Consider the following 25891-nt stretch of genomic DNA (forward strand, 5'->3'; position numbering starts at 1 on the left):
GAAGCTAGAAAACTGATCATTTTGCTACTTCTTTGAAAGGTAGAGTGGAAGACACAGCCTCCAGTGGGCTCCATGCACAGGCATCATGGAGAAACCTGCCATGCTGGTTGCTGTCCAGCCCTCACCCCAGCTCCAATTCGCTTTATGATACATGCTGTTTCTCATACTTGAACATATGCACTCACTGTTTGCCCAAAAGATGCTGGACATACATTTGGAGCTGGCAATGCTGCTGGTGCTTGCCGTGCAATGCAAAACTACAGATAATGCTCACCTGGGCTGTCCTGATGGATTAGACTTGGTTTATGAACATCATGTGTCTTTCCATTGGCTTAGGAACAAGACCTCTTTGCAGCATGCAAATTCTGCTCTCTGGACAGGACTTGCATTGATGTCAATAGGACTATTGACTGGACAGGATCAACAGGGCTGGTTACAGAGTGCAGGTGACATATTTGAGTCTGTGGTCATTTTTTTCCAAATTAGAAGTAGGGAGTGATGATAAAGCAAAGCAGAGAAAACCATGAACTCGCAGAGAATGGCTTCCAGGGTTCATGGATAATCAAAAAAGGAAGTTTAGACAGGTTTAGTTAGTGTTCTCCCTTTAAGTGGAGCACAGCATGTGATATGTAGCACCTGCCCTCTAAAATGAGGGGAAACTGGTGTGTGGCATGCAGTTATTGCACAGGARTGGGCAGTGTCTCTGGGATCATCACTTACTCATTTCACAGCTGAAAGCAGAAACCAGTGTTGTTGAGGGCAGCGCTAGTAGCTTTCAAGGACTTTCCTCATCCTTATGAGGAAAGTGCAGCCCACAGGGAAACTGTGTATCCTGATATGCCTCTCCAAATATACACATTGTCCTTCAGTTTAGGCATTTTGGATCAGGAGGGAGAGATGCCTTCCAGAACCTCTCTCTGCAGAAGTATAGGCATTTCAGAAATGAAAGTGGCCAAAAATAATACTATGGGATTCAATCACGCACAAGCCTCTGGCTCGAAGGCCAAAATAAGTCCTGTGAAGCTGCTGGAGAATATTGTAGCAAGCTTCTGTGCTTGGCATTTCATTCTCCATCCCATGATATCTTCCCTTCCTTTGCTAAAGATGCTGACAGCAAGACACAAACGTTCCTGCGTGATAGCAGCAAGACAATGATGGCTGGGTTTGCGTGCTCTTTACTTTTAAATAAACACCATGGTTTTGTGGGCTGTGGAGGAGATTACGTTTATCAAAACATTTGGTTATCAAGCTGAAACTCAGCAGTGTGGGAAGAGCTTGAAGCGCGAAGACCCAGTATGGAAGTTAGAAGCCAATTCAACAATATGCTTAAATCATCTGACTAGTGTTTTGGACAGGGAGATTCAAATAAATCACATGGGTAATGGTACAGGCATTAAATCTCTAGCAATACCCTTGCATATACCAGATGTAACATCCACACCCCCTTTACCAGAAAAGCAGACAAAAATACTAATAAAACTGTAACTATTGACCGGGCTTTTAAATCTTCTGCTGACTGTAGCAGTAGTACTTACATCTTAAATCTGAAGGGGATTTAGAAGCAGACTTGGAAGTGTCAGCTCCAGAATACCCAGAATTTACTTATTGCCTCAAATATTGCTGCCTAAGTTGAAGTCTATTTCAATGGTCATACCAGTTTAGTGGAAACAAAATTGATTGATTAGAGAAACTAAAATCAAGAACTGTGTCCCGCTTTCATCACTCATGTTAATAACTGACATAAACAGAGTTCTGTGTGGTTATAAAAGACAAAAGTACAGCCTGGAATTGCTAGAGAGAACAGAAGGGAAGCCATGAAAAGACAATATCTGGAAGGAAGGCTTGTCCTATATGCCAGCCTGCTGTTTCTTTCCCGTGCCATCAGACCAGTGTATTGACCACACATTACTCTTCTCAGAGCTGAAACCTGGATACCTCTCACATTTACCGGTGGAGGTAAAAATTAACTACTATAACGAGGCAAGAAATATTAAAGAAATAGCCTACTCAGCTTTTGAGAGGTTAAAACCCCTACATAACAAAATGCATTTCTTTAATATTAGCCCTTTTAAAACAAAAAAACACTGCCATGTTTAGAAAGCAAGAGGGAGCAAACTGAGGGGACTGTTCTTAGGCTGTCAGATGTAAGCTGGAAGAAGGTATCACAACAGTATGGTTAAATCACTGAGACAGGAAGTACGAAACTTGGTCTCATTTTGCCAGGATTTCTACATTGCCCTCAGCATGCCATTTAGCCTCTCAGTGCCTCAGCTTCTCCATCAGAGAAATGGGAAGCAATAATACTTACCTACCTCAGGAGTTGTCAGGAAGCTTAACTTACATACGTGTGAAGAATGATTGTGATTTCTGAACAGGAAACCTTGTGGGAGTCTGAAGTATTTTCTCTCAGTTACCAGTGAATTCTTCAGTTGTGTCCTCTGAATCAGTCCAGCTGGAAGAAATCAAAAAGATCTTATCAGATATAAACATGCACAAGATAAAATTGTTTCAGTTATATCAGCCATTTGGAAGAGTAAACAGGTCACTTTTAATTTGGGGGGAGGGAGTGGTATCTAAATATAGCCCAACAACCGAAAAATAAATATTTTCCATAAGTAATGCCTTCTGCCATACAAAAAAAGGTGTAGTGCTTTACTTTGCCATCTGTTTTTATTACGTCTCTTTTTCCCTTAAAATTTATGTGGTGACAGAGACAGTTTCTTATATCCTATCATCACCTTTTGCACTAGTGCTACCTATAGTTTGAATGCTACTTAATAAACCTGTTTTGAAGAGGCTACCTTACTCTTATATGCATGTATGCATAACTGATAGAGGTTGGTGTGTAACAAAATATCTGTGTTTGTTTCTACCAGACACAATTACACAGCCCATAAAATCCTCAAGGAGGGTTTTTGGGTTTTTTTTTAAGGGAAAAAGAAGTCTCTATCTTGGGCACTGCTTATGCTCATTGTTGGTTAAAACAATAGATAAAAAGCATAGATGCAAATACAGCAAAGACGCCTTCATCCTATAGCTTATGAATTGTATTTTCTTGCTTACTAGGAGGAGACTGGCCAGGCATGAAGCCAGAGCAAATAGCTGGAGTGTGATTACTGAGCGCGCATTTCACCTTTCATCTCTCCAGGGTTAGAAGAGGCTTCATTAGCACTGTTTAACTTCCAGTTGCTAGATCCAACCAATGTTTTGAGAAACAGTGCCTTAAGTTAGCCTCTGAACACTGTTGGATGGATGCAGCCCAATTCGGTGAAGCACTGAGCATCTGGACAATTAACTTACCACAGGACAGGATTTTCGGAAGTGCGTAAGGGATTTGGGTGTATTGGCCCATTGGTGAATGTACCATCTCTGAATAACCTAGTCCAACTGTGAAGAGAGAAAATGTCAGCCCAGCTCATTCTGTATCTGGCCAGATAGTACTTTTACTTACTTCTGTCTAACCAAATCATGTCTTTGAAAGAAAGCAACTATATATATGTTTGCATATGTATAATGTACATGCACATAACTTATAACAAAGGAAGACACTGGGATGTGTACCTATGTTAAATAGTGTACATACAAGAAATTGTAACATATTATATGTAAACTACCATCTATTATGCGCAGGAAAGCTTACAGACTATGTTGGACTGAAGAAAGGCTTTGAACTGGCCAGTCAAGGGCTAAGAAATGGGGCACTGGCGAGTTATTCCATAATTAAAAATTATGGGTTCTCTTAACCTTTTTCTTCTGAAGAAGGCTGTGTTGAGAAGTGTGCAAGGAAGGCTGATGCTAAATTGGTTGTACGGTTGGTACAATCTTGGTTATAAAATAACAAATGGAAAGGGTGTGGAAATGAGCCCATTACATTGTGTGAAGTTTAACACGTGACTTAAATTCTACATGGAGCTCTGTTAACTTAGAGTTAATGCCTACTGGTAAAGAATTTGAATAAACACATAATTTTTAACTGAATTTAAATAAAAATCAGTCTCAAAAGACAGAAGAAATTCAGTGGAGGTATGCAAGTACTTTTAAGTATGCCAGGCTCCTTGGCAAAACTGAGCCATTAATTATAGCTGTAAGCTGCAAAGACCTTTTGTAAAAACAGCAACCCACAATGGAAGAAATTTTAATAATTACTCCAGATTTAAGGGGACATTTTCAAAAGCCCAAATGGCAGGTAGATTTCTCAGTCTCCGTTTGACTATAAATGAGAACTGGTCATTTAATTCCTCCTTTGTGCCTCTGAAAAGATTGTCTCCACAATCACTAATGGAAGCTAAAACTGCTCTTAGATCCCAGCTGCCAGATCTTAGCTATTATGCCTACAGCAGATAATAAGACTAAAAAGAAATGCACACAGACTAGATTGATACCAGGACTACTGAATAATGGCTCTTGTCTATCAGATTTCCATGATGAAAAGATTACAGTAAGGCATGGTGTAGCAAAGTGAGATACTGCCCTGCTAAAATTTAAAAATAACAAGACTTCAGCATTATTAAAATTAAAATATCATTCAGTTTCACACTAAGCTGATAAATTCCTTTACAAAAATGATATTTAAAATACACTATCAGAGTCAGTACTTTCCTGGGTAGAGGAGTTACCATTTCAGATGAAGCAAGGATGGTGGAGAGAGAGGCCACACATGAGAAGGGCAGGGTGCTGCTCTCTACGTCTAGCTTTTGCAGAGGTGCAGGAGTGACCACGGGGCTCAGCAGCGCTTGCCGTGGGGGCTGAGGCTCAGGGGACCAGGGTTACGTTTTTCTGATTGCAGTGAGGTTGCTGGGGCAATTCTGGCACATCCTGTGGGTGCCGCTGCTGGGGTGAGTGCTGGGGTGCCTTTGGGACATTTCTGCCCAAGGTTTTGCCTTTGCTTGCTGCCTTTGCTCAGGCCCTGCTCCACAAGTCCACCAAGGGCCAGGGCCATATATTCCTCCAGAAGCATCCCTTGGCTCCCAGAAGACTCTCAGCTTTGAGGTGAGCATCTGTGGGAGCTGGGCTGGGGCCCTGCCGGGGCCTGAAGCAGAGGCACTGTGAAAGACAGGCACAATTTGCACCCCCAGACAGACCCCCACACAATTTTCTTCAAATAAACCGTGCCCTCATGCCGCCAGCTTTTGTTGGTAACCTGCATTGTGCCCATAAAAAAAGGCTACATTTGACCTTGTACATCAGCTGGTAAATTGAGGCTGGGACAATGCAATGCAGCCCTTCCCCATCTCGTCTTGGGACCATGTCCTGCTCCTTGGAGGTAGTCTTTTAGGAGTCAGAGAGGTAGAGACAGCCCAGTTTTCTTTCCTCAACGCCATCCCCATCCCCAGCGTGCTGGCCCAAGCAGGAGGGAGTCTAAAAGGTCGCAGGACAGAAGTTTTGGGGTAGAAAGTGACTGGCAGAGATGCAGGGAGCTGCACACACTGCCCAGTGTTGCCCATGGGGGCAGCACAGTGCTGAGGTGTGTAACCTCTTCCACCGCCTCTCTCTTCTGCCCCAGGAACAATTTGCTTTTGCAGCGCTGTTTTGCTGGGCTGCCATGAGGGACTCTGCTGCGTGGGCTTAGCTGGCCTCATGCCTGTCATGCTGGGCTGCCTGTGAAGCAGAAAAGGAGATTTATTTACCATGTAAGCAATGCTACGGCAGCCCTGGCTCCGCTGCAGTGGCTCCCTGGGAGCTGTTCCCTGAAGTAAGCTGCCGCTCACTAGCATGTCCTGCAGCCCAAAGCGCTGCGTAGTGCAACGAGACTGGGGTGAAAACAAAGTCACCCCCAGCTCGGGGTGCAGAATTGCAGCTAATGAGCAATATCTGGGCTGGAAGCAAGCCCACTGTGCCTGGCCACAATAGCTGCCACGGGCACTGTTTTGGCTACAGGTTATGGATCACTTCTGGCCCTGTGCAGCCGAACATGTGGTTAATTATCCTTTAGTGAGTGTTTGAGGCAGGAGCTGCTGGCATCCTGGAGGACCCCACACAGGAGAGTGGTGGAGGCTGCAGAGACGTGGTCTGCCATGCTGTAGCTGCTGGAGCCCCAGGTGGAGAAACCCCTGGGAGAAGTCTCTCTGGAGTGACAGAAAGCACAGTGAGTCCTGGACAGCCCCAAGGTTTCCCTCCAGCCTCCTGGCATGTCCTGCATGCCTCTGGAGAGGCAGGGCCACATTGTCTTCAGGTCGCGAAGACTATCCCCCACCCTCCCTTTGCAAGAGATTCATGAAACAGGACACCCCTGCTCCTCGGAGCAAGCAGCAAAGTCCTTAACAGACTATTGGAAGACCAATTCTTAAAATTTCCTGCCTTTGAGGAAATCCAGAAGACTTGTCTCGGCCAGTTTTCCAAATTGAATCTCTCCCCTGGGTCTTTTAGGGGGCTCCAAATGTTGTTCCGTGCACTTGGAACCATAGAAATTAGCTTAGGAAAAGTGCTTGAGAACTCAGTCCATGAAAAATGCATATAAATGATGTGGAAAAGAAAAAAGATTTTACTGCTCTACTTGTCACACAGGTTTATAGAAGAAAATTGCACGTTTAGCTTAGAGGGAATTCAGGGAGGGAAATGAAAGGGCAAGTTAATTGTAACAACAGTTTGAATTACTTGAACAAATATATTTTGGGAAATGGGACCGACCATTAAAGTTGTAAAACTCTCTAGCCTCCTAGGTCTTTCCATTTTATCTGGATTTTTAGTAGGGTCCAAATTCATTTCAAACAAGAAATTTTAAACCTTTTTCAGTAAGGTACATAATGACCAAATTTTTATATGGTACCATTGGAAAGAGACCTTCGATGCTGTGTGTGTGTTGCAATTACAATGTCATGCCATTTGCAACAGAGATTAGCCTTGGCATTTAATGCATACTGAGAGGTGCTCATATGGGGGCTGAGGAGGATTTTATAAGACTGTATGCAGAGGAAAGGAAACTCCTTACTGGAGACCATACCATCTCAGGGTGGTCAACCCACAGCCACATTGGTGACGCTGATGCACTCTGCCACCTGGGGGAAGGTGACAATGGACATTTCCTCCATGCTTGGACCTCAGGGGCTGAACAGTCTTTTCTGGGTCAGTATCTGCCTGCCCCCAAGGGCTCTCTAATCTGATCAACATTTTGCGCTGAACACTCCTCTTCCTTAGGGGGGCCTATCTGTATGATTTTTCTCCATGAAAGAGAGCGGGGCCCTGGTCTGCAGAAGTGACTGCCATTTGCAGGATTTTACGGTCAGACATCTGCCATGTCAGGCCTCCCAAAGATGGTCCATTGGAGGAGGAGGAGGAGGACAACAGCCCTTGCTCAAAGTGTTGGCTCATTTGGAGAGGCGCTGGCATAGAGACAAAGAAAGCAGAGGAAAGGATTGAAATGGGGGGGCCCTGCTCATTACTTTGGGCCCGGTGGTCTGCCCTGTGCTCTCAGGTGCTCTTTACTGTAGCTGACAGAGGACATGAAAACTGCAACTGAATTTTTAACTGAACCGTTAAATGGAAATGGAGCTTGCTGAGCTGCACAGAGCCCTCCCTGAAATTCATACAAAATCAGATTGAGACTGAAATGTGAAAGAGGAGCCTTTGTATTCTCTCCACACAACCCAGCAAAGAAGTGTTTTAATTAAATTCCTTAAAAAAAGAAAAAAAGGGAAAGGAAAAGAGGCAAGACAAGGAAAAAAATCCCAACCAAATGGAAGTAAGTATTTTTGTAATGGTGCCAAAACCAATATTTTGCCAAGCCATTAGCTGTTCCTCACTTTTTTAGCTTTTCTTTACTCACAGCTATAATGTTTGTGCTTTCTCTTCCTTAGTCCTCTGGGAGCTAACGTAAATAATACAGCCTGTCAATATTCTTCCCACGTCACAGCTGGTGACAAAAGCCATCAAAATCTGTGACTAAGAGCTCCAATGCAAAACACCTTTGTGCTGGTGCACTGCAGCTGTTTTCCAGGTATGAACCTTGTCTGTAGGGCCATTCCCTTACTGTGTGAATCCAATAAACCAATTAGTTTAACAATCTGTAACAGGGTAATTGGAAGGAGGTAAAACAGCCTGTTACGAATAGAAAAAATATTCTATTTGATTTCATACAGGGAGGAAACAGCCTCAGAATGAAGTCTAAGGCTTAAACTCAAGTGAGTTTAAGGTATCAAGCAATATCATAAAGGTATACTGCATTGCCAGATGCTGGACTATCTTTCCTGGGCTGATGAGGAATTTAGGCAGGTAGTTACTGAGCTTTTCATCCACTGACCAAGGGAAAAGCCATAAGAGAGGCCTGGCCCAGCTGGCTCTCAGGTTCAGGCCAGGGTGGCAGCCTGCCTGTGCTGCAAACAGTATTTGAGTGCTTGCAGGTGCAGGCTGTCCTCTGCTGCTAGACCCAGCAGTGTAATCAAGATGCCAGCAGCCACCCAGGGGGCGGTTTAAATCCAGAATTTCATTCCTCAGCTTCTCCTTGCCTKGCAACTGAGCTGCTGCCCAGCCCCTAGAAAGCCCACACTTACTCCAAGACATCTCTGTTTGCAGTATTGAGGCTCCCCAGAAGCCTGATGGTTGCTGCTAGACATGTTCCTGGTCTCTTGGCTCAGCCTGGACAGAGCTGAATACCCATCTCACGCAAATCCCATATCAGGATTCACAGACTACACTTGCTTCCATCTCCCTTGCCTTGTGCAGACTTGACCAGTATGCATTCCCAACACGTGCCAAACTGGTGGCTGCAAGAAGCACTCAGAGATGGAGAAATCTTAATCTATGTGGCTCAATAGTTAGAGCAGTCTCTCCTGAAATGAGCAACCTGGGTTCAATCCTCTTCAGTGTTTGAGAAGGTTGCAAGGCCACATGTGAGCTACTTGTACATTCAAGGCTCTGCAGTGCTGGAAAGAAAAGAAAGCCTCCTGCCAAAGCTTTTCCAGTTTGCATAGAACAATTTAATATAGATTAAGCCAAGGAAAGAAGAGGAGGGAGGAGAAGAAGAAAGAGAAGGGGGAACTTTGCTATGGCCTGGTACTCACCTGGGCAAGGGAAGAGAGAGAGTTCAGGCTCTGAGCCCATATTCGTGAGTGGAGGGGAGCAAACTAATCTAAAGCTAACTCAAGGGTTTGGATGCTGCAGCAGAACCTGGTGTCGGCACAGTTTTATGTGCCTTCCTCTCTCCACGGGTTTTATAGGGAGAATTCRGGCTGCTACAGCCTGCTGGCTATCTAGTTACGCTCAGTGCTGTGATGCCCAAACTGCCTTTGGTTCTCAGACTAGCCTTCCCCTCTGTCCACTCTAATTAAAGCAGATAACAAACTTGGAAGCGAAGATTTCACATGCATTTACTGTCGAGCAGCCAACCCTCTTCTGGTGTCTRCCATGATCAGTGCTGTTTGGGCCCTGCTGCATTTTCCATAGGGAAATGTTGCCGTCGGTGTCTACCCCTTGTTTCTTCTTCCCATGAGGTACAAGTGGGTTGTGAAGGAGAGCAGGAATGACCCACAAGCAGGCTAATGGTCGCCGTTGAGAAGGGAAAGACAAGCAGGACAGAGGGAGCAGGGAAGAGGCAGCTGCTACTGGCACGGTGTGGCGCAGCAAGGCCCAGCCAGGCTGCGCGCTCGCCTGGGCTCCTACACCAACGCCTTGCAGCCCAGTGCAAGGGCAGATGAGGGAGGTGGCCCTGCAACGGGAAACGGGCTGGTGTGCAGGGCTCTGCCACAGCAATCTTACAGAGAGTAGTTTGGCAGGGATGTCGAGAGGTCAGCTAGCCTGTTCCCTTGCCTGAAGGCAGGATCGACTGTACTTAAATCATTTCTGACAGATGCTTGTCCAGCCTGTTCTTAAAAACCTGCAATCCCACAACCTCCCCAGGCAGTTTATACTTGTGGTTAACCAGCATTAAAATTAGAAAGTGTTTACTGGGAGCCAAACTAAATCTCCCTTGCTGTAACTCAGGCCTGTTATTCCTTGTCCAACCTGCAGTGGATATGAAGGAAAGTTTTAATACTTTTTATGCATCTGCAGATATCTGTCAGGTTTCCTGTTGTTTTTCCCTCCTCTGGACCAAACAGCCTCCTCTCTGTCTGCATCCCTCTTCAAAGTGTCCCTAGCTTGTTTATAGAAAGGCCCTGCAAAAGCCTTGTTGCAATCAAGCTGTGCGCCCTCAACTAGCCTGCATCATTTCCTTCCATGCAAGAAGTAGCAGGGCAGGGTCTGGGGATGGGTATCAGCTTCTTAGATTGGTCTAACAGAACTTTGTGCATTTCTCTAGCTCCATCTGCTTTTCTGCTAAATAAGCTACAGCTCTGCCCACGTACCCTGTGTATTCATAACAGCCAGCGGTGCTGACACGGGCATCCTCTGCTGTGCTGTTACTCTTCTTTCGGCCCACAGGCAGCAGCACCCAGCACAGATGGGAATGATAACCAGCAAAGGAGAGACTGTGCACTTCTTTTGTGTTAAATCTCAATGACTAGCAAAAAGGATGAGGTTGCTGTGGTGAGCAGGCCGGTTTCTGATCCTATAGAGACTCTCCTGGAGCTGTGAAGGGAACAGATTTATTCTTTCACCCCACTTCCCTGCACAGAGCAGAAGACATCTTCACAGAGAGGGCTGACTCTCTGCACAAAGTTGGAAATAGTGGTTGAGGTTGAGGTTGGAATTTGATTTTTTTTTTGTGTATTTGGTTTTTGATCCATTTCATTAAATGTCATTATATTGCTTAGAGATGATAGCTCCTCCAGGAACAACACCCCATCTTTTTCATAAAACCTGCTAAGATTTTTTGGCAGCTCAAAAGTGTCTGCTTTTTGAACGTTTACAAAAACGTTATAGGGCAGAATAAACCCCTCACCTGACTTAACCATAAGCAAATTCATGCATCCCACAGATGCCTATAAGGGTTCTTCCACGCCTTCTGCATCGCAGCAAACTTTAGTTCCTGCTGTGGTGGCGAATAATGCCAAATCCCGCAGTATACTTCAAAGTGGGGTTTTCAAGAGACAGGCGGGTTTTCTCAGCTCTGCTTTCCAGTGGAGGCAAGTGAGGCAAGAGAGGTGGGAGCAGGGCTGGGCCCCCGGCCAGCTGGGTGCTTCTGTGTCCACCCTCACTCTCCTAGATCAGCGCACATGTGGGCGGACAGGCCGCAAGCCCATGTGTATCTCGGATATATATAAGTGCATTTTCATATCACATCTAATGTAGTAAGTCAGTTAAATGCCCCTAGTTCAGCAAGGCAGCATGTTAATAAATTGTCATTACCAGCAGTTGACAGCTGGTTAGCACAGATTAATTCCTAATGAAGAAAAAGACCTCTTTATGTAATGTAATGCTTTTGGCTGTGGATCGAAGGTTACAATCATCCACCCACAGCAGACCTTTAAATCCGGCTTTGTTCTGCAGGAAAAATAGACCAAAAAAAAAAATCCTCTTGTTTTTAAAGGTTATGATTCAGCCAGCCTAAGTCAGATCCTAATTCCAAGAGGACTGAATTTATTTCCTAAAGAGTACAAGATGTTAAATCATCTCCTGGTGATGCAGATGTGCTCCGCTCCTCTGCGGGCTTTGCGGAGGAGCCAGTGGCTGGTCGTGTGAGGCACTGCATGGGCCCCTGCGTCCAGGCTCTTGGACGACGTCAGTTTATCCCTGCCGCAGGATCTGTCCCGCAGTCCATCCCGGACACACAGCAAGCTAAATGACTGAAATTTGCCTCTCCGAATCCCCGCGTAACACCCACAGGCTTTCACTCTCACAGCCGTCAGGAGGCTCCTGGTACTTTTCTTTCCACTCAAAAGCAACTGCATTTAATAATGGCCCATTTAGTTTCCTTGTCCACCCTTAAGACATTCCTCGAGATGTGGCTTTAGGAGTTGACTTCTGGGCTCCTCTTGGCGGGGGGAAATACTTTGTTTTACTGCTTCTCCAGGCTCCCCTCTCAGGTGAGGACTTACAGAGGCATCTGTATCCCAGCCCAAGAGGCTGAGATACTCTCCTAAAAGCCTGAGATCAAAAGCAAAACTAACTGGAAAGCCAAATCCACAGAAATGTCAATAATAATCACTGGTGAAGAAGAAAAAGCATTATGTTTATCCCGTGAGCCTAGAATATTGATATAATAAAACTGACTCACATACTGGAAAGCAAGCATGACTTATACTTGTGAGTATTGGTTTTTATTACTATTTAATTTTGCTGATAACCTGATAGGAATCATCCTATTGAATTGCTGGTGATCTCATAGAAAACATTTGGAAAGAATTTAATATTATAGATTAAAGAAGAATTATTCCATTTTATTTCAGCATTTTAGATTTTACAGTATCTTGATTTACTCAAACTAAATACTCATAAAGCAGGAAAAAAACCCACAAAGCTGTACCATATATACAGGACAAACAAGGCTTCCCTGGGCTGGGCAGCAGCCTGAGTGCTGCTGAGTCTCAGCCGGGAAAATGAGAAAAGACTGGGACAGCCAGAATCTTGTTGACGTTGGCGTTTGCTTTCTTCTCTTTTCCGTTTCACCTCACTTTCCTCCAATGCTATCAAGCTGCAGAAAACAGATTAAACATGTAAGCATGAGAACAAAGTGTAAATATATTACTGTGAAAGTAATTTAATCCGTGTGGGCGCCTTGTGTTTCTACAAATCTCCGCCCCAGCGATTCATTCAAATTTTTGCCAGTTATTTGTATTATTGGGACCTGAAAAGAGCCTGCAGCCTATGGGCGTCCCTGGGGCACACACTTTCTCAGCACATTGCCAAACCCAACTTCTTTTTGCTCATGGCTGAGGCTACCTGTGCTGCAACAGGAATTACAGGCCACATTCACAGCTATCAGAAAATGTTGCTGCAGTAAAATAGAGTAATGAGATGAAAGCATTTGACTGTCACATCAGAGATGGAACAGACCCATTAGATCACCTTAATCATCTCTCAAAAATGCTGAACTGCTCTTTATATGTTTTCTAATGCTTTGTCTGCCCTGGAAAAGAAGTTGCTGTTAAAAGGATGCCAGCCTGGAGGCTGGTAATTGCCTTTCTGCACCTGGCACACTGGACAACGTACTGGATGTCAAGTGGAGAGAGGAGCTTTCTGATATAGCTGTGGAAGCCTTCACAAAAAGCAGGCATGCGTTAATGACTATCATTTTTTTATTTGSTCTGGCACTAGAGAAAGACAAAAAAGAACAGATAATATGTCAAAGAAATGCCAATACATTCCTGATTTGGGTGTTTCAAAATAAGCAGGTTCTAAAAAAAAMCAATATCTGTCTCAAAACACTCTGTTTCAGAAATGTTTACTTTGTAGTTTTTTTGTTTTTATTTCACTTCCTTGCTCAGTTTTGCTATTAAAAGAAGCTAAGAATGAAGGAAGAGAGGGGAAGGAGGGAAAAAAAAAATTGCAAGGTTTGCTGAAGTTATTTTCATGCAGGGTGGAAGAAGATTCTGGGTGTTTGGGGCTTTTTGCTCTCTTTAGGTGAAATTGCTGAGAAATACAGCCTCCTCATGGATCCGCTATAGGCGGTAATGCAGGAAATCACATGTGGCCAAACTGATCACCATCTACGTACTGGGGCATCATGGACCCACGGGGCAGTTAGTGTTCTGCACAGCGCTCTCATGTACTTGTCTATCACTACTTTTTTCTCTGCCAGAAATATGGTGATCCTACCTAGGCTCCACTGTGTACAGGGAGCTCTCAGTTTGTCCTTTAGGGAGTCCAGAAGGAAGCACATCTGTCTCTGCATCCTCAGAAATCATATGCGCAGAGGAGCAGAGTACCTTGGTAAGGCAGTATTCAGGCACTGAGGTGGGTAGGACCAACAAAACAGTGAAAGCACATCCCAAGACTCTTTGCCACACTTTGAAATATTACATATTTGAAAAAAAAAAAACCTCCACAACTTAATTTTCTACAGTGATTCCAGTTTTATAATCCATGGAAGAGTGTAATCATGTTATATTTCCATTTTTGGTCATGGAAATTCAACTTTCTCATTGAAATCAAAACCCAAGTCTGCTCTTAGAATCGTCTTTCTTTTGGCAAAGGCATGTTATTTTCCCAAGCATGTTATGCTTCATATATTCAGCACAAAACTCAGCCATCCTATTCCTACATACCAAGGGCTGAATTTCCTGAGGAGATTTCTGCTGTTCCTGACTATTTCTGGGCTGCAAAGCCACAAGCTTGCAATGATATAGGCCCATAGTCTTCATTTTGGGTTCTTGCCCAGAGCATCTCAAACCACTGTCTCCTCTTCTATTAGGCAGGTCTGCTCTGGGTTTCTCTCTGAAATAATTACATTATTTTCCTGTAATGATATAGCAATCTAATGCTGTTAGTATCAAGACTTCAATAACAAATTCATTTTTGCCAGGGAAAGGGAAGGGAAAGAGCTTGGCCTAAGAAATTAGAGACCATTTTCAGGTTTGAAAGAGTTCAGCGAAAACCCTGTTCACACCAAACCTGTAAACAAAAACATTAATGTTAAGCGGCTTTCTGCAAGGAGTGGTATCTTTTGAAGGAGGGGAGGGAAGAAAGATTTGATTTTTTTTCACATCTCTCTATGAATTTTAATGCACATGGAAGCTGCTATACTGGCTACCCTGAAGTCTGTTTATCCACATATTAGGATGGGTGGGGGACTGTAGCAACCTGAATTTTTTCTCATTGCCTTGCACTGGGCAGTTTTATGGGCCTTGAGGGATGGGCCTTTCTTATCCTCTCTCTTTCCTAGAGGGTACCCAGAAGGTGTTGTTTCCTTCCAGATGCAAATACACATCGGGTAACATTTGCTCCTTCATGCTAGGGTTAATTTGCCTAATATGCCAAATCACATGAGAGAGAACCTCTTAAGCCACAAGCTTACTAAAGAAGGGTCTCCTAGTCATGTTTCTGCATGAAAAAACGACCTCCCCCCTCCCTTGTGAGGGAGGTTTGCATTGCTTATCTGCCCCTTTCCCTTTTCCACTCCACTGCCACAAGTTGCCCAGGGCAGCCAACATGTGAATACCTCAGGCCTGCTCCACCCGAGCTGCTTCCAAGTCACCATCCATCTTCTCCCTGACCTCCCCTGGCCCCATGTCAGGTGCAGCTGGGGCTGGGCAGTATGGCAATGCTGAGAGCACCTATGTGAGGCTTTTATGCTTTCTGGGAGGGATGGACCTGTTTATCCAACTTATCGAAAAAAAAAAGAAAAAAGTTGGTGGATAAAGAAGGAAGCTGTTCCTGGACTGGAGGTCTCTCAGGAAGAGAAGTTCTGGCTTCAAGGCCAGGAGGTAAAGGCTGTCTGGCCTCTGGGCCGTGAGGTGAGCTGGCATGATGCAGGTGAGCATGTGTGGTGGCTGGGTGCAAGGACTGGTGGAAGAGAAGCTGGGATTGTGCGGCCACAAAAAGAGAAGGTGAGGGGGGATATACCTAACCAGCGTCTAAAGGAAAAGATGTGGCCAGAGTCTTCTCAGAGATGCTTGGCAAAAGGACAAGAGGCAACAGTCACAAGTTGTAGCAAGGGAAATTGCTACTAGATACAAGAAAAAAGCTGGAGTAGCCATGGAAACTTCATCCCTGGAGGTATCCAAAATTCAGCTGTACAGGGCCCTGAGAAACCCTGTCTAATTTGGATATCCCAGGTGTAAGAGCAGAAAGTATCATCAAGATTTTTTAGTAGATCATAAAGGAAAACAAACATTTTCTTCACTGTATGCTGATCAGAAAAGAAATGCAAACATTGAACTTCCTCTTATAGCTCAGTTTATACTTGTATAAAAGTTCGAATACCCTAGCAAACCAAAGGAAGAAATTAAAACCATGTCATGGGATAAATRCATCAGCTTTAGACAGTGGTTGTGTTATTAAAAAGTCTAGCTCTCAAAACCATCTCTTGAAATAGCAAGGAACCAGATACCGAGGCTGACAATCTCACGTCCAAACCCCGTTGTTTTATGACATTGATGTGAAAAGAGCCTATCAAATACTTCAGAAAGTCTCAATGGATAAATGATAATTTGCGCTGCAAAAGGAATGTCAAAATTCCACTATTAAAAGTTTGTAAATGATGTGAAGACTGAAATTAATAAAAGCTCTATTCAAAATATGAATCTGTGACACCACTAAGACTTGACAGTTAATAGCAGCTTCTGGCCACATAGTCTGGGAAATGACAGGATTAAAAGTCATGAGTCGTTGAGTCATGACTCAAATCAGTCCCTGAGAAATCTCAGCAGCCTCCATGCAGGCTCTGGGGGTAACACTTAGAGAAGAAAAAGAAGCTAAGCCAGGGAAGGAGGCACCTCCTAACACTGAGCAAGCTGCCCAACACCACAAATCCCACACTGGTGGTGTACCCAGAGTGGATAGCACTGCGCACATCACCTGTGACTGGACAGATCTGACCATAAGTGGGAACAGAYCTGGGCATCTAGTCCAGGTAGGGCTGTTATGCCCTACAGTCTTACCACCCGCTGTGTTTCATCAAGCACCACTTGCCATTTGCACACTTTTGAGGTCCTTTGAGAGGTTAGATGAGTTTCATCATGCAGCCCTCCTCTTCTGCAAACCAGGTGTGTTATCAGAAAAATTCGAATGATGCTACTAGTTTCTGGACTTTTCCCTATGTTATTCCATTTGCTCCTTGTCAGTGATCCCTCAGCTTTCCTGATCTTCTTTATGTCACCGTAGGCTTAGTCAGGAAACAGTTTCTGTTTTATCCTTGCTCATTGACAAGAACAGAACAAGAGAAAAAAACCATCTCCTTGGGGAGGTATATTCTTGGAAATATGCTGGAAACATATTCTCCTGATGAAGTTTTACCATTTACAGTCAAATCTGAGATGCATTTACCATCCAGTTTATAAATATTTTCATTATTTTATCTTCATATTGTATTCTTGCAATTGCTTAATCACAATGCCACATGGTGCAACACCAAATGCCTTACAGAAGGCATAATGCCTTACATTACATAGCTTCATCTCCTCTAGCAAACATATTTTAAATTAATCAAAAAAGGATTAGCTTGGAAAGAACTATTTTCTTTAAAGTCATGCTAATTAACATTAATTAAATTACCCTCTAACTCTTTATTTATTGAGTGTCATATCAGCCACTCTAGTAGTTTGCCTGGGATCAGTGTCAGGCTGACAGGGCTGTAATTACTCCAGTTGTTCATTTAATTACCCTCTAAATATTGGCAGAATAACCCTCTTATAAAGCACCACCTTCTCTGAATTACTATTGACAATTCTGTTACTGTTATTTATACTTGCATCATCTTTTGCCTTGAGATGGCCCTGTCGGGTTTCCTGTGTTCCTGTTGCAAGAATAGTTGACCCTCTCTTCTGCTGCATTTTGTTGCTGTCTTGTTAAAAGCATTTTGAATTCTTCCTCAGTAGACAGGCAGGGACATTTGGTGTGTTACTGATGAAATTCCCGACTGGGGTTATGCTGGCCCTTGAGAAGAGAAGAAGAAACTGAGAGACCCTTTTTGGCTGGAGATGTGCATATTGCAAAAAGGGGGAATTGAATGGGCTCGATAGGAGGGATGAAAAACAGAATCTAGTAGTCAGAGCAAAATTAGGGCCTAGTCAGGATGTGCAGAGTATAATTTCAATCCTGTGTGGATGCTTTGATCCCTTTTAGTTCCAGATCTTCCAGCTCAGCTCACACCCTTTAAGGAGCAGCCCCTCCTGGTAAAGGAGCGTATTGTGCTCAGCTCAAGGATTAGGACATATGGGGAATGTCAGGGGAGTCCTTAACACCCATAGCATCCCACATCCTCCTTCTCTAGTATACTTGCTAATAACAGACAAAAATACTTCCCAAAGGGTTGCAGTATGCACTAACGTGTGCATATTTCAATATTTTAACCCTCTTAAAACTGTTAAGAGTAGTTATATTCTATTCCAGTTTTAGTAGCAGAGGCTTGGTGCAAAAGGTCTAGTGCCTCACTGCTGAGTGCACACTAAACCGCCTAATCCAGCTAACACAGTGCTGGGAAATTGCGAAACGGGCTGAAGCAAAAGGATATGGCTCAGCACACAACGCACATAATCTCTCAGACAGAGTGTAAAACTACCTAAAGACACTTGCAAACTCAAATAAGTCTCCCTGGGCACAGCAACGCATTGTGTGGGGAGAATAGAAGCATTCAGTGCTGTCCACTGAGAAAAGAGCTCTAATGAAAACCGGAGTGGTATTAAAGACTTGCCTTGTTGTGGTGCTGTAACATTGTTATTCATTTAAGCAGTGAGGAATAGCATCCAAACGCATTAGTCCTGAACCACTGCAATTCACTGAAGCACATTGTTAGCTACAGCCTTYCAGCTTTCTGCCCACTGCAGGCTTGGCCTATTTCCCCTTCCTTTTATACAGTGTATAATCCATTTAGGGATTTATAGCGACTTAGAGGCACATGTCCTGTGCCTTGCCTCTATTTGGTTTTTATTCTGTGATAAGAAGGCTTGGGGTTATAGATTCTTTGGCATTTCTCTCCCCTCTGCCATTCATGCTGAATAGAAATCTAATTCATTTTTGTTTGTGATTTCTTGAGGTCCACTGAAGTGCTCATCACTCACAGGAGAAGTCCAAGTGTTTGTCACAAAGACCATGCAGACCTGCTCTGATGTGATGGTGTAAGCAAGAGAGACCAGAGAGGAGCAGAGGCATAAAGGAAAATATGATAATAAAGTGGTGGGGGGAAATCCCTGGCCAGTATAAAGTGACATGATTCCCATGCAGGTGCACACTAATGCCAGTTCATACACTGACTTTTAACACTTAAAAGTAAAATCTTCCTGCTAGGACATTCCCCCTCTGCCCTTTCCCAGCAGCTCTTGGTCTCCCACAAATGTAGCACTTCAGGTTACAGATCGGAGAATTTGTATTTGTATTTGCCTCTTGTGCCTGCAGAGGAAATATTCTTTCTCCTTCTGTCTAGCCTCCTTTAGTTTTAATCATTGCAATGCAAATGCATGTTTCCGTGCTTCACTCTGTCCACTCAGCTCCCTGCAAAGTTTGATTTTAAAGCATGTAAAGAACGGAGCTACGAAGGGAATGAACAGTCACCGGCACTGCTGACACCACCATAGTGAAATTCAGTGAATTTACCACTCATCCCCAGGTTGTTCAAATTTTACGTAGCATCCATGTTAATACCTCTTTGGAGATGGTTCTGTATACAAAAAATATGAAGTATCCAGCTGATGTATTTGCTTACACAGAGTGTATTGGAGGCTATGAACTTCCCAAAGAAGGTAAGTACACCTGTTAAAAAGGGACACAAGATTCAGAAACCCTACTAACTCTATATTAAGCCTGATTTTAAAAGTCTCCAACAACGCCCTGACCAAAAGCACTAATGGAGTAAAAAACAAGTACTCTGACAGTGTGCCCCAGAGGCACAGAGAACTGTTTCTGAAAGAAAAAGAGCTGCACAGGGTAAATAACTTTCCAGAAGCCAAAAAGCATTGTATCAATCAGGCAGGTACCCTTGTACTCCTCCAGCTATTGCAAACTTAAGTCACTGCACAGATGCAGTGACACATTCATCTTTGTTTGCATTAAAAGCCTTCAGATAAAGGCTGACACTCAAAMGGAAGAGGATAGAAAATGTAAACACTACTGGGTCTTTTATGTGTGGCTGCTGCAGTCTCATTATAGCTCCGGGTGTATTTATACTGTGTATACTGCGTATTATTGTGATATTTAAAGCTTTGGGTACTTACCTGAACAAGAGAAAGCCAGGTTCATGATTTGACTAGTTAGCTTTGTGGCAGACACACTACGTTGTGCCTTGCTTCCTGGGCACTGACAGTACTCCTGGTTCCTTAAAATTGCTGGTGGCTTGTATGACCATTCTCCAGACAAGATTTCTACTTCTGACAAGATCAGGATCTCACTATACAGCTGACTTAAAGACAAAAAAGAAAAACTTAATTTTTTTGTTCTGACTATGCTCTTATTTTGAAAACAGTCTACCTATAGACTGTCTGAGCAACCAGGTAGCTGGGAACCTACTCTAAAGATCGAAAACGTATTAATTTCTGTTTGAGTTCTGTTTTACCTTTTAATGTTCAGTTTTCATTTGTTTCAGCTGCCTGAAATATTTTCCTTTTTAGTGGATTATCATTTATATTCAGCTCCCACTGCAACCCAGATAAGCACGATATCTGACTTGAAGCACAAAAGTGTTTCAAGAAAGATAACTTCAGCCTTAAAAGGAAACAAATGGCCCTGCCTGTTGTGAAGCTCAAAATTGCTCGGTTGAGCAATTCATGTCTATAGTCTATCCCGACTTCCTGATCTGTTCCTGGATCAGATACTAACTGTCTAAGAGGGATCTGGCACAACCATTTCAGGCTCTGATGACCATCTCCTATCCAGAGAATTGGTGATATAGTTATCAAACTCAAGGGTATTGTAACTTTCAACTATATTTTAAAATTTGCTCTGAGATCATCCAGTGAATGTTGTCAGATGTGGGTGGAATGTAAGTGCTTAAATTATTACTAATGTGGAATCTGGAACGCAGATGGCATGTTTAATTTCATATTTGTGACCACTAGTTTGATGGATGAACAGGAAAAAAATGCCATGAGATTATCAACCCAAGTAAAACTAAATAGTTGTTCAAATTTACACTATTTTGTTATGAATTCCTAGGAAACAAAACAAAACAAAACAAAACAAAAATGTATCAGTCCATAAACTGAGGTAATGCAGCAATTTGGGGAAACCACAATCTGCTCACAGCTAATCTACAAGCTGTAAAATTAGATGAATTTGTTGAATACACTGTTCATTGCAAATTACTCATTCTGTTCTTCAGCGTCCACAGGGCTTTCTATCTACTGAATGAAAATAGTGCTATATCTTTTAATCGYTAGTTGTGGTTTTATGCCCCTCATAGTGAAAGCAGGTAAAATTAACTCTTCACCTACTAGTAAGATCAAGATTGAGCAGAATTTGAGGGCAATATTTAAAAATATATTTTGTTCAATTTTTCTTTTTTCTTTCATTTTTCTTGTATCAGTCACATAGTCAGCTGCTCTCTTTTCTGCTGATGTTTGAATTTTCCACCTTTGTTCTAATTTTAAGATACCAACTTCCCATCATTCTTCTTCTGGGAAAATCATAAAGAAATAATTCTGGAAGGGACCCTGAGAAGTAATTTAGTCTAGCCCTTTTTTCTAAGACAGGATCAACTATACCTGTCTTAATGACTTCTAGTGCTGGCAAGTACAAATCCTTCCCACATAATCTATGGCAAAGCTTCTATTGCTGTCCTTATTGTTAGAAAGTTTTCCTAGCATCTAATTTAATACCTAAACTCACTTTTCCCTTACAAAACTTTCAGCATATTACTCTTTGTTCTGTGTACCATGGCCACTTGAGACAGAGAATTTTTCTCTTTGCAATAACCTTTACATACCTGAAGACAGATACTGTGCCATTTCTACCCTTGCCAATTTTTCTCTTTGAATTAGGCATCCAGCTTGTTCACAGCTTCCTTGTACGTCATTTGCGAAATATGATACATTCTTGCATGCTGGCAGTGAGTCTCTGATAACTGCTCTCGAGGTACAGCTAGATAAACAAAGCTAAAGCCACCAAAGGTTTACCTACACCCTATACGTTTCATCAAGACCATGCTTCCCCGGCTTGCTTATGAGAACATGGTGAGAGATGGAGTTAAAAGTTTATCTAAATATACAGTTTCTCCTCAAACTACTAAACCTGTCATGGAAAGAAATTAAATTTGTGCAGCATGTTTGTCCTGGATGAGTCCATGCTGTCTATTCCTTATCCAGTTGTTTTCTTCTGGGAGTTGTCCAATGGTTTGTTCCAGAATTTTTCTATGARTTGCTCATATTCAAACTTTTCTGTGAAAAATGATGCAAAGAAAAGGGAATTGAACACATATTTTGGCCTTCTCAATATCTTCTCTGAGTACAATTCTTCTATTAATTGGAGAATKAAGGTTTCTGTTCTCTCATGTGTAACAGGGGACTACCAGCTTTTACTGGAAAGCTAAGTGAGTTCATCTTTATCCATTGCTTGTCAATCCCCATTGCTCCCAGGAGGCAGCCTGGTGCGGAAGCAAGGAACCAGCAAGTTTTAAAGATGTATACAAAGTTGCAGTAATCTATTCCAAAGAGAAGAAAAAGTTCCTTTTGATGAAAGACTTCATAAAACTTTTTATAGATTATTGCAAAGAAGACCAAGAAGAGATTTGATTTGAGTTTATCCACATATCATCACAGGTGAAAAAAACCCAGTTATTAAGGTACTTTTTATCCTCCTTGAGAAGGGCATGTGAAACAATGGACACCAAAACCAATAATTTTTGAAGATAAGATTGGTAGAACTTGTTTGAGCAGTAATAGCAATTAACCATTGGAACAAATTGCGGGCGACTGTTTTGGCATTTCTTGAGGCCTTCGCCATGTCCTGAAGCCTGCATAACTTTGTGTAGGAAATGTTTTAGCCCAGCAAATCACTAAATTGGATCTCAGAAGATGGAATGAAATCTCAGTGACTCTTGATGTGTTGTTTCTGTGGCTCCTGAGGCAGTGTTAATGCTCACTGAAGCCAATAAAGCTGAGGCTGTCTGGACCAGGTACAGATCTGCTCCCCAGAGTCTTCAGAAAGGTCTTTCCAAAAGAGAGCTTGTGGCTCCACCATACACTACTCTGCTTTGGCAGGATCTCTTCTAGACAGCTGTATTCAGTGAAGATAAATATCTCCCCCATGCTCATCCCTCTGTGTCCTCCCCTTGCTCTCCTGGATATTTTCCACAGACCTTGTGCACAGCCAAGCTGTGCGGCAGAGCAGCAAGGTATGTGACACAAGTCTTGAAAGCACCAGGAACTCCAGCCACAGTATTATTGTGTATTAAAGTAATGTAGAAAAATGCAGAAGATGAAAATACTATCCTGTACATCTAAATAGAAATGATGACTTTTTGGTGGAAGCTGATACATGGGGGTTTTTTGGTGGATACGTGCTTATTAACACTTTTTAATGTATTGGACTGCCTATGACAAATGTCACTACTATATAGATAATTTCAGCGATTAAAGAACTACTTATGACACCGGTCTGACCAACTACACTACTTTCGTTAACCAAACATAAATACATATATATGCCATTTTCCACGGGTACTTGAAAAGGGTTCAGTTTAAACCAATTTATAAAATAGCCTGTTTGGACAAAAAATAATTGTTCTCTGAGAATACATGAATCCAATCCTGCTAGAAAATCCCTGCCATCTGACGTAGAGGGATTTATAGGTTTAGTGGAAATTGCTTTCCCCACTGTCCAGATTAAATACTGCAGGATGATTTTTGGTATGAGTAAACATCCTTCCAATAACGATCAGACCAATAATGTCTTAAAAAGAGAAACAGAGTCTACGTTTTGGTTTTCTTCTTCCTGTATGGACTATTTCTGGATACAGAGTCTTAAAGTGTCATGTTGACTGTCCCTAAAATGCATTTTAGTATCATCTTGCTGTTGTGGGGATGGGTTTTATGCACTGAATGCAGAGACCACCAACAAGGAAAGGAAATACATGAGGTATACAAGAAAGGCAGGTGAGTCTCATTTTTTACAATGAGGTTTTGACAATTTAGACAAATGTAACGTTTCAGGTCACCATATAATGTCTAAGAGAAAGCTGGAGTTTGCATGTGCAGATTGTGATCTAAAATATTTTCTTTTGCTGTTTMTGTCAATGAATAAGTATTAATGCATTTTCTAGAGTGAAAACCATTTGTCCCCCAAAGTCTGGGTTTGTGAAGTCTTTCAAAGTTTGGAATGGTGCAAAAAGAAGCATTGGATTATATTTATTGTTAAATTGTGGTGGAGTATTTACATGAGAGTGGATAGGAAGCTTAGGTCAATAAGGATTGTTGTATTGACTGAGATTGACTGGGGAGCTGATATGAAAAGATTCAGAATTTGTTTTCTTATTCCCATATTGGTTGTTTTAGAGTGCTTTGAGAGGAAAAATGTCAGTCTTTCCGTAAACTTCAGGGCTATGGTCAGTTAGCAGAAGAAACAGAAAAAGGGCATTCAGAGTACTGAATGAAGATCATATATTCAGTCTATACTTCCCTTCCCTCTCTCTCTCTCACTCAAAAAGGCTATGTGAAAATTTTCCTCCCACTGTCTTGCAGATAGCCACTTTAGGAGGTTTTGATTTGAGAAAGATTTTTTGCTGCAGGAACTGTTTCATGTTGAGTTTTGATTATTTATATTCTATTTGGAGAATATTTGGAATTTTAAATGAGGATTTTTAAATTCAGGGACATCACAAGGTTTATCTGGAGGAAAARCTTTTTTTTTAAGCTGGCATATTTAGATGGAATCACTGTTTAAATGCTGTTTACTTCWGCTTGTCACAGACTGAAACTCTGTAGTTTCTGCTTTGCTATAGTCACTGTTTGTGTTATTTAATGACTTCAAATCGACATCAACACTGTAAAGTGCACTGCAATAGAAACACAAGAGTGTTTGCCTTCAGGAAAAATAATCAAAAGGTGGTAGGGAGGAGAGCATGGTGCCTGTATATTTTCCAGTAGCCTTTGTACCTATGGCTTAGAAAAGCAAGACAGGGCTATATTATAGAGCAATTACAGTGTCACGGTTAGCCCTTGGGGGTTCAAGAGCCATCTTGCATGTATGAAATGGCTTCAGTAATGACGCCACCTTAGTGGAGGTATAACTGGCTAAATGGATGCAGTTGCTCTGTTCCTGATCAGCCCCCAGGGGATGCATTACCACAGACGATATTGCTGTGAGATAGTCACGAAACTTTTATTTTCATTGAGGTTTCATGAGAGTGGCAGCGGAGGTGATATGCGGACTGTATCAAAATTAAGGGGTGAGGAGCAGGTACTACAGTTCAAACTGGAAAGTTTCCAGCACAAAAGAACACATACACACAGCCATTTTCTTATCTAGCATCTTCAACACAAGCTCCTCCTGCTCCAAACACTTTAAAGTGTTGGTGCAATTAAGTAGCAATATAATAAATCACAGCAGAAGGAAGTGTTAAAAATATACAAAAATGGGGAAAAAAATCATTCAATTCATATAGGAACTACCTACCCAGGTGCAGAAGCCTGTGCAGCTGTGTTCAGATCCTACCCTACAGTGATCCTGTCCGTCTATATGCAGATGGGAAATAAAAGATATTAGGTGACTCAGTTAGAATTGCTCTAATAACAAGACACACTGTGGTGGCCATGGCTCAGAGCCACTCCTGCAAAGGAAGATGACCTTGTCAGGCAGCCCTGAGGCATCCTGGCTCTGGGGAGCCAGGTCCATTGCCCTTCCCGTGCAATGCGCTGGCCTGGGAGGTCATTTCTGGCCTATTTCAGCCTTAGTGGCAGGCAGTACCTACAGTCGGGAGGGCTGATGGAGAGAGAGGAGCAGCTCTGGTGCCCAGCAGTAGCATCGTCCACCAGCAGTGTGGTGCCCGCTTTAGTGCTCACTTCACCCTGTGATGTGATAGGCCAAGACAGACCAATAATTTTACCAGTCTTAAACTTTTTAAGGTCAAAAAGGACCATTGTGGACATCTATCTGATTTCCTGCTTAACACAAGCAACAGTCTTCTACATAATTTGCACGCAGTACTGCTAACTTCTGACAATTATCCTCGATGTCAGATAGATTCAGAATAGGATCGAAAGTGTTTTTGTTTAACTTCAGCTTCCATCTATTTGGTCTTGTTTTCTGCTAGATTGTCTCTTCTCCATCCAAGTGCTTGTAGATGGATCAAGCCACCTCTTCATCTTCTCTTAGATATATTCATAAGATCAAGCTTCTTAAATTTCTCACTATAAAATGTTTCCCAAACATCCCTTTCTTTGACTCAGTCTTTTGCTTCTTTTCCTCAGTCCCATCATTGATTTGCCCAGTCAAC

General features: G+C 42.6%; 1 protein-coding gene across 3 annotated transcripts in view; it reads left to right on the plus strand.

Moving 5' to 3' along the window:
* Positions 1–23430: 23430 nt before the first annotated feature.
* The window catches only part of LOC112974973 (gamma-aminobutyric acid receptor subunit rho-1), a 33985-nt gene continuing 31524 nt past the window's right edge, over positions 23431–25891 (plus strand). For all 3 annotated transcript variants that reach the window (XM_026084504.1, XM_026084503.1, XM_026084505.1), the window contains exon 1: positions 23431–23552. In XM_026084504.1, the coding sequence (XP_025940289.1) occupies positions 23431–23552 (122 nt within the window). The remainder of the gene's footprint in view (positions 23553–25891) is intronic.

Source organism: Apteryx rowi, unplaced genomic scaffold, assembly GCF_003343035.1.
Source record: "Apteryx rowi isolate R43461 unplaced genomic scaffold, aptRow1 scaffold_643, whole genome shotgun sequence".
In the NCBI taxonomy this organism is placed as follows: domain Eukaryota; kingdom Metazoa; phylum Chordata; class Aves; order Apterygiformes; family Apterygidae; genus Apteryx; species Apteryx rowi.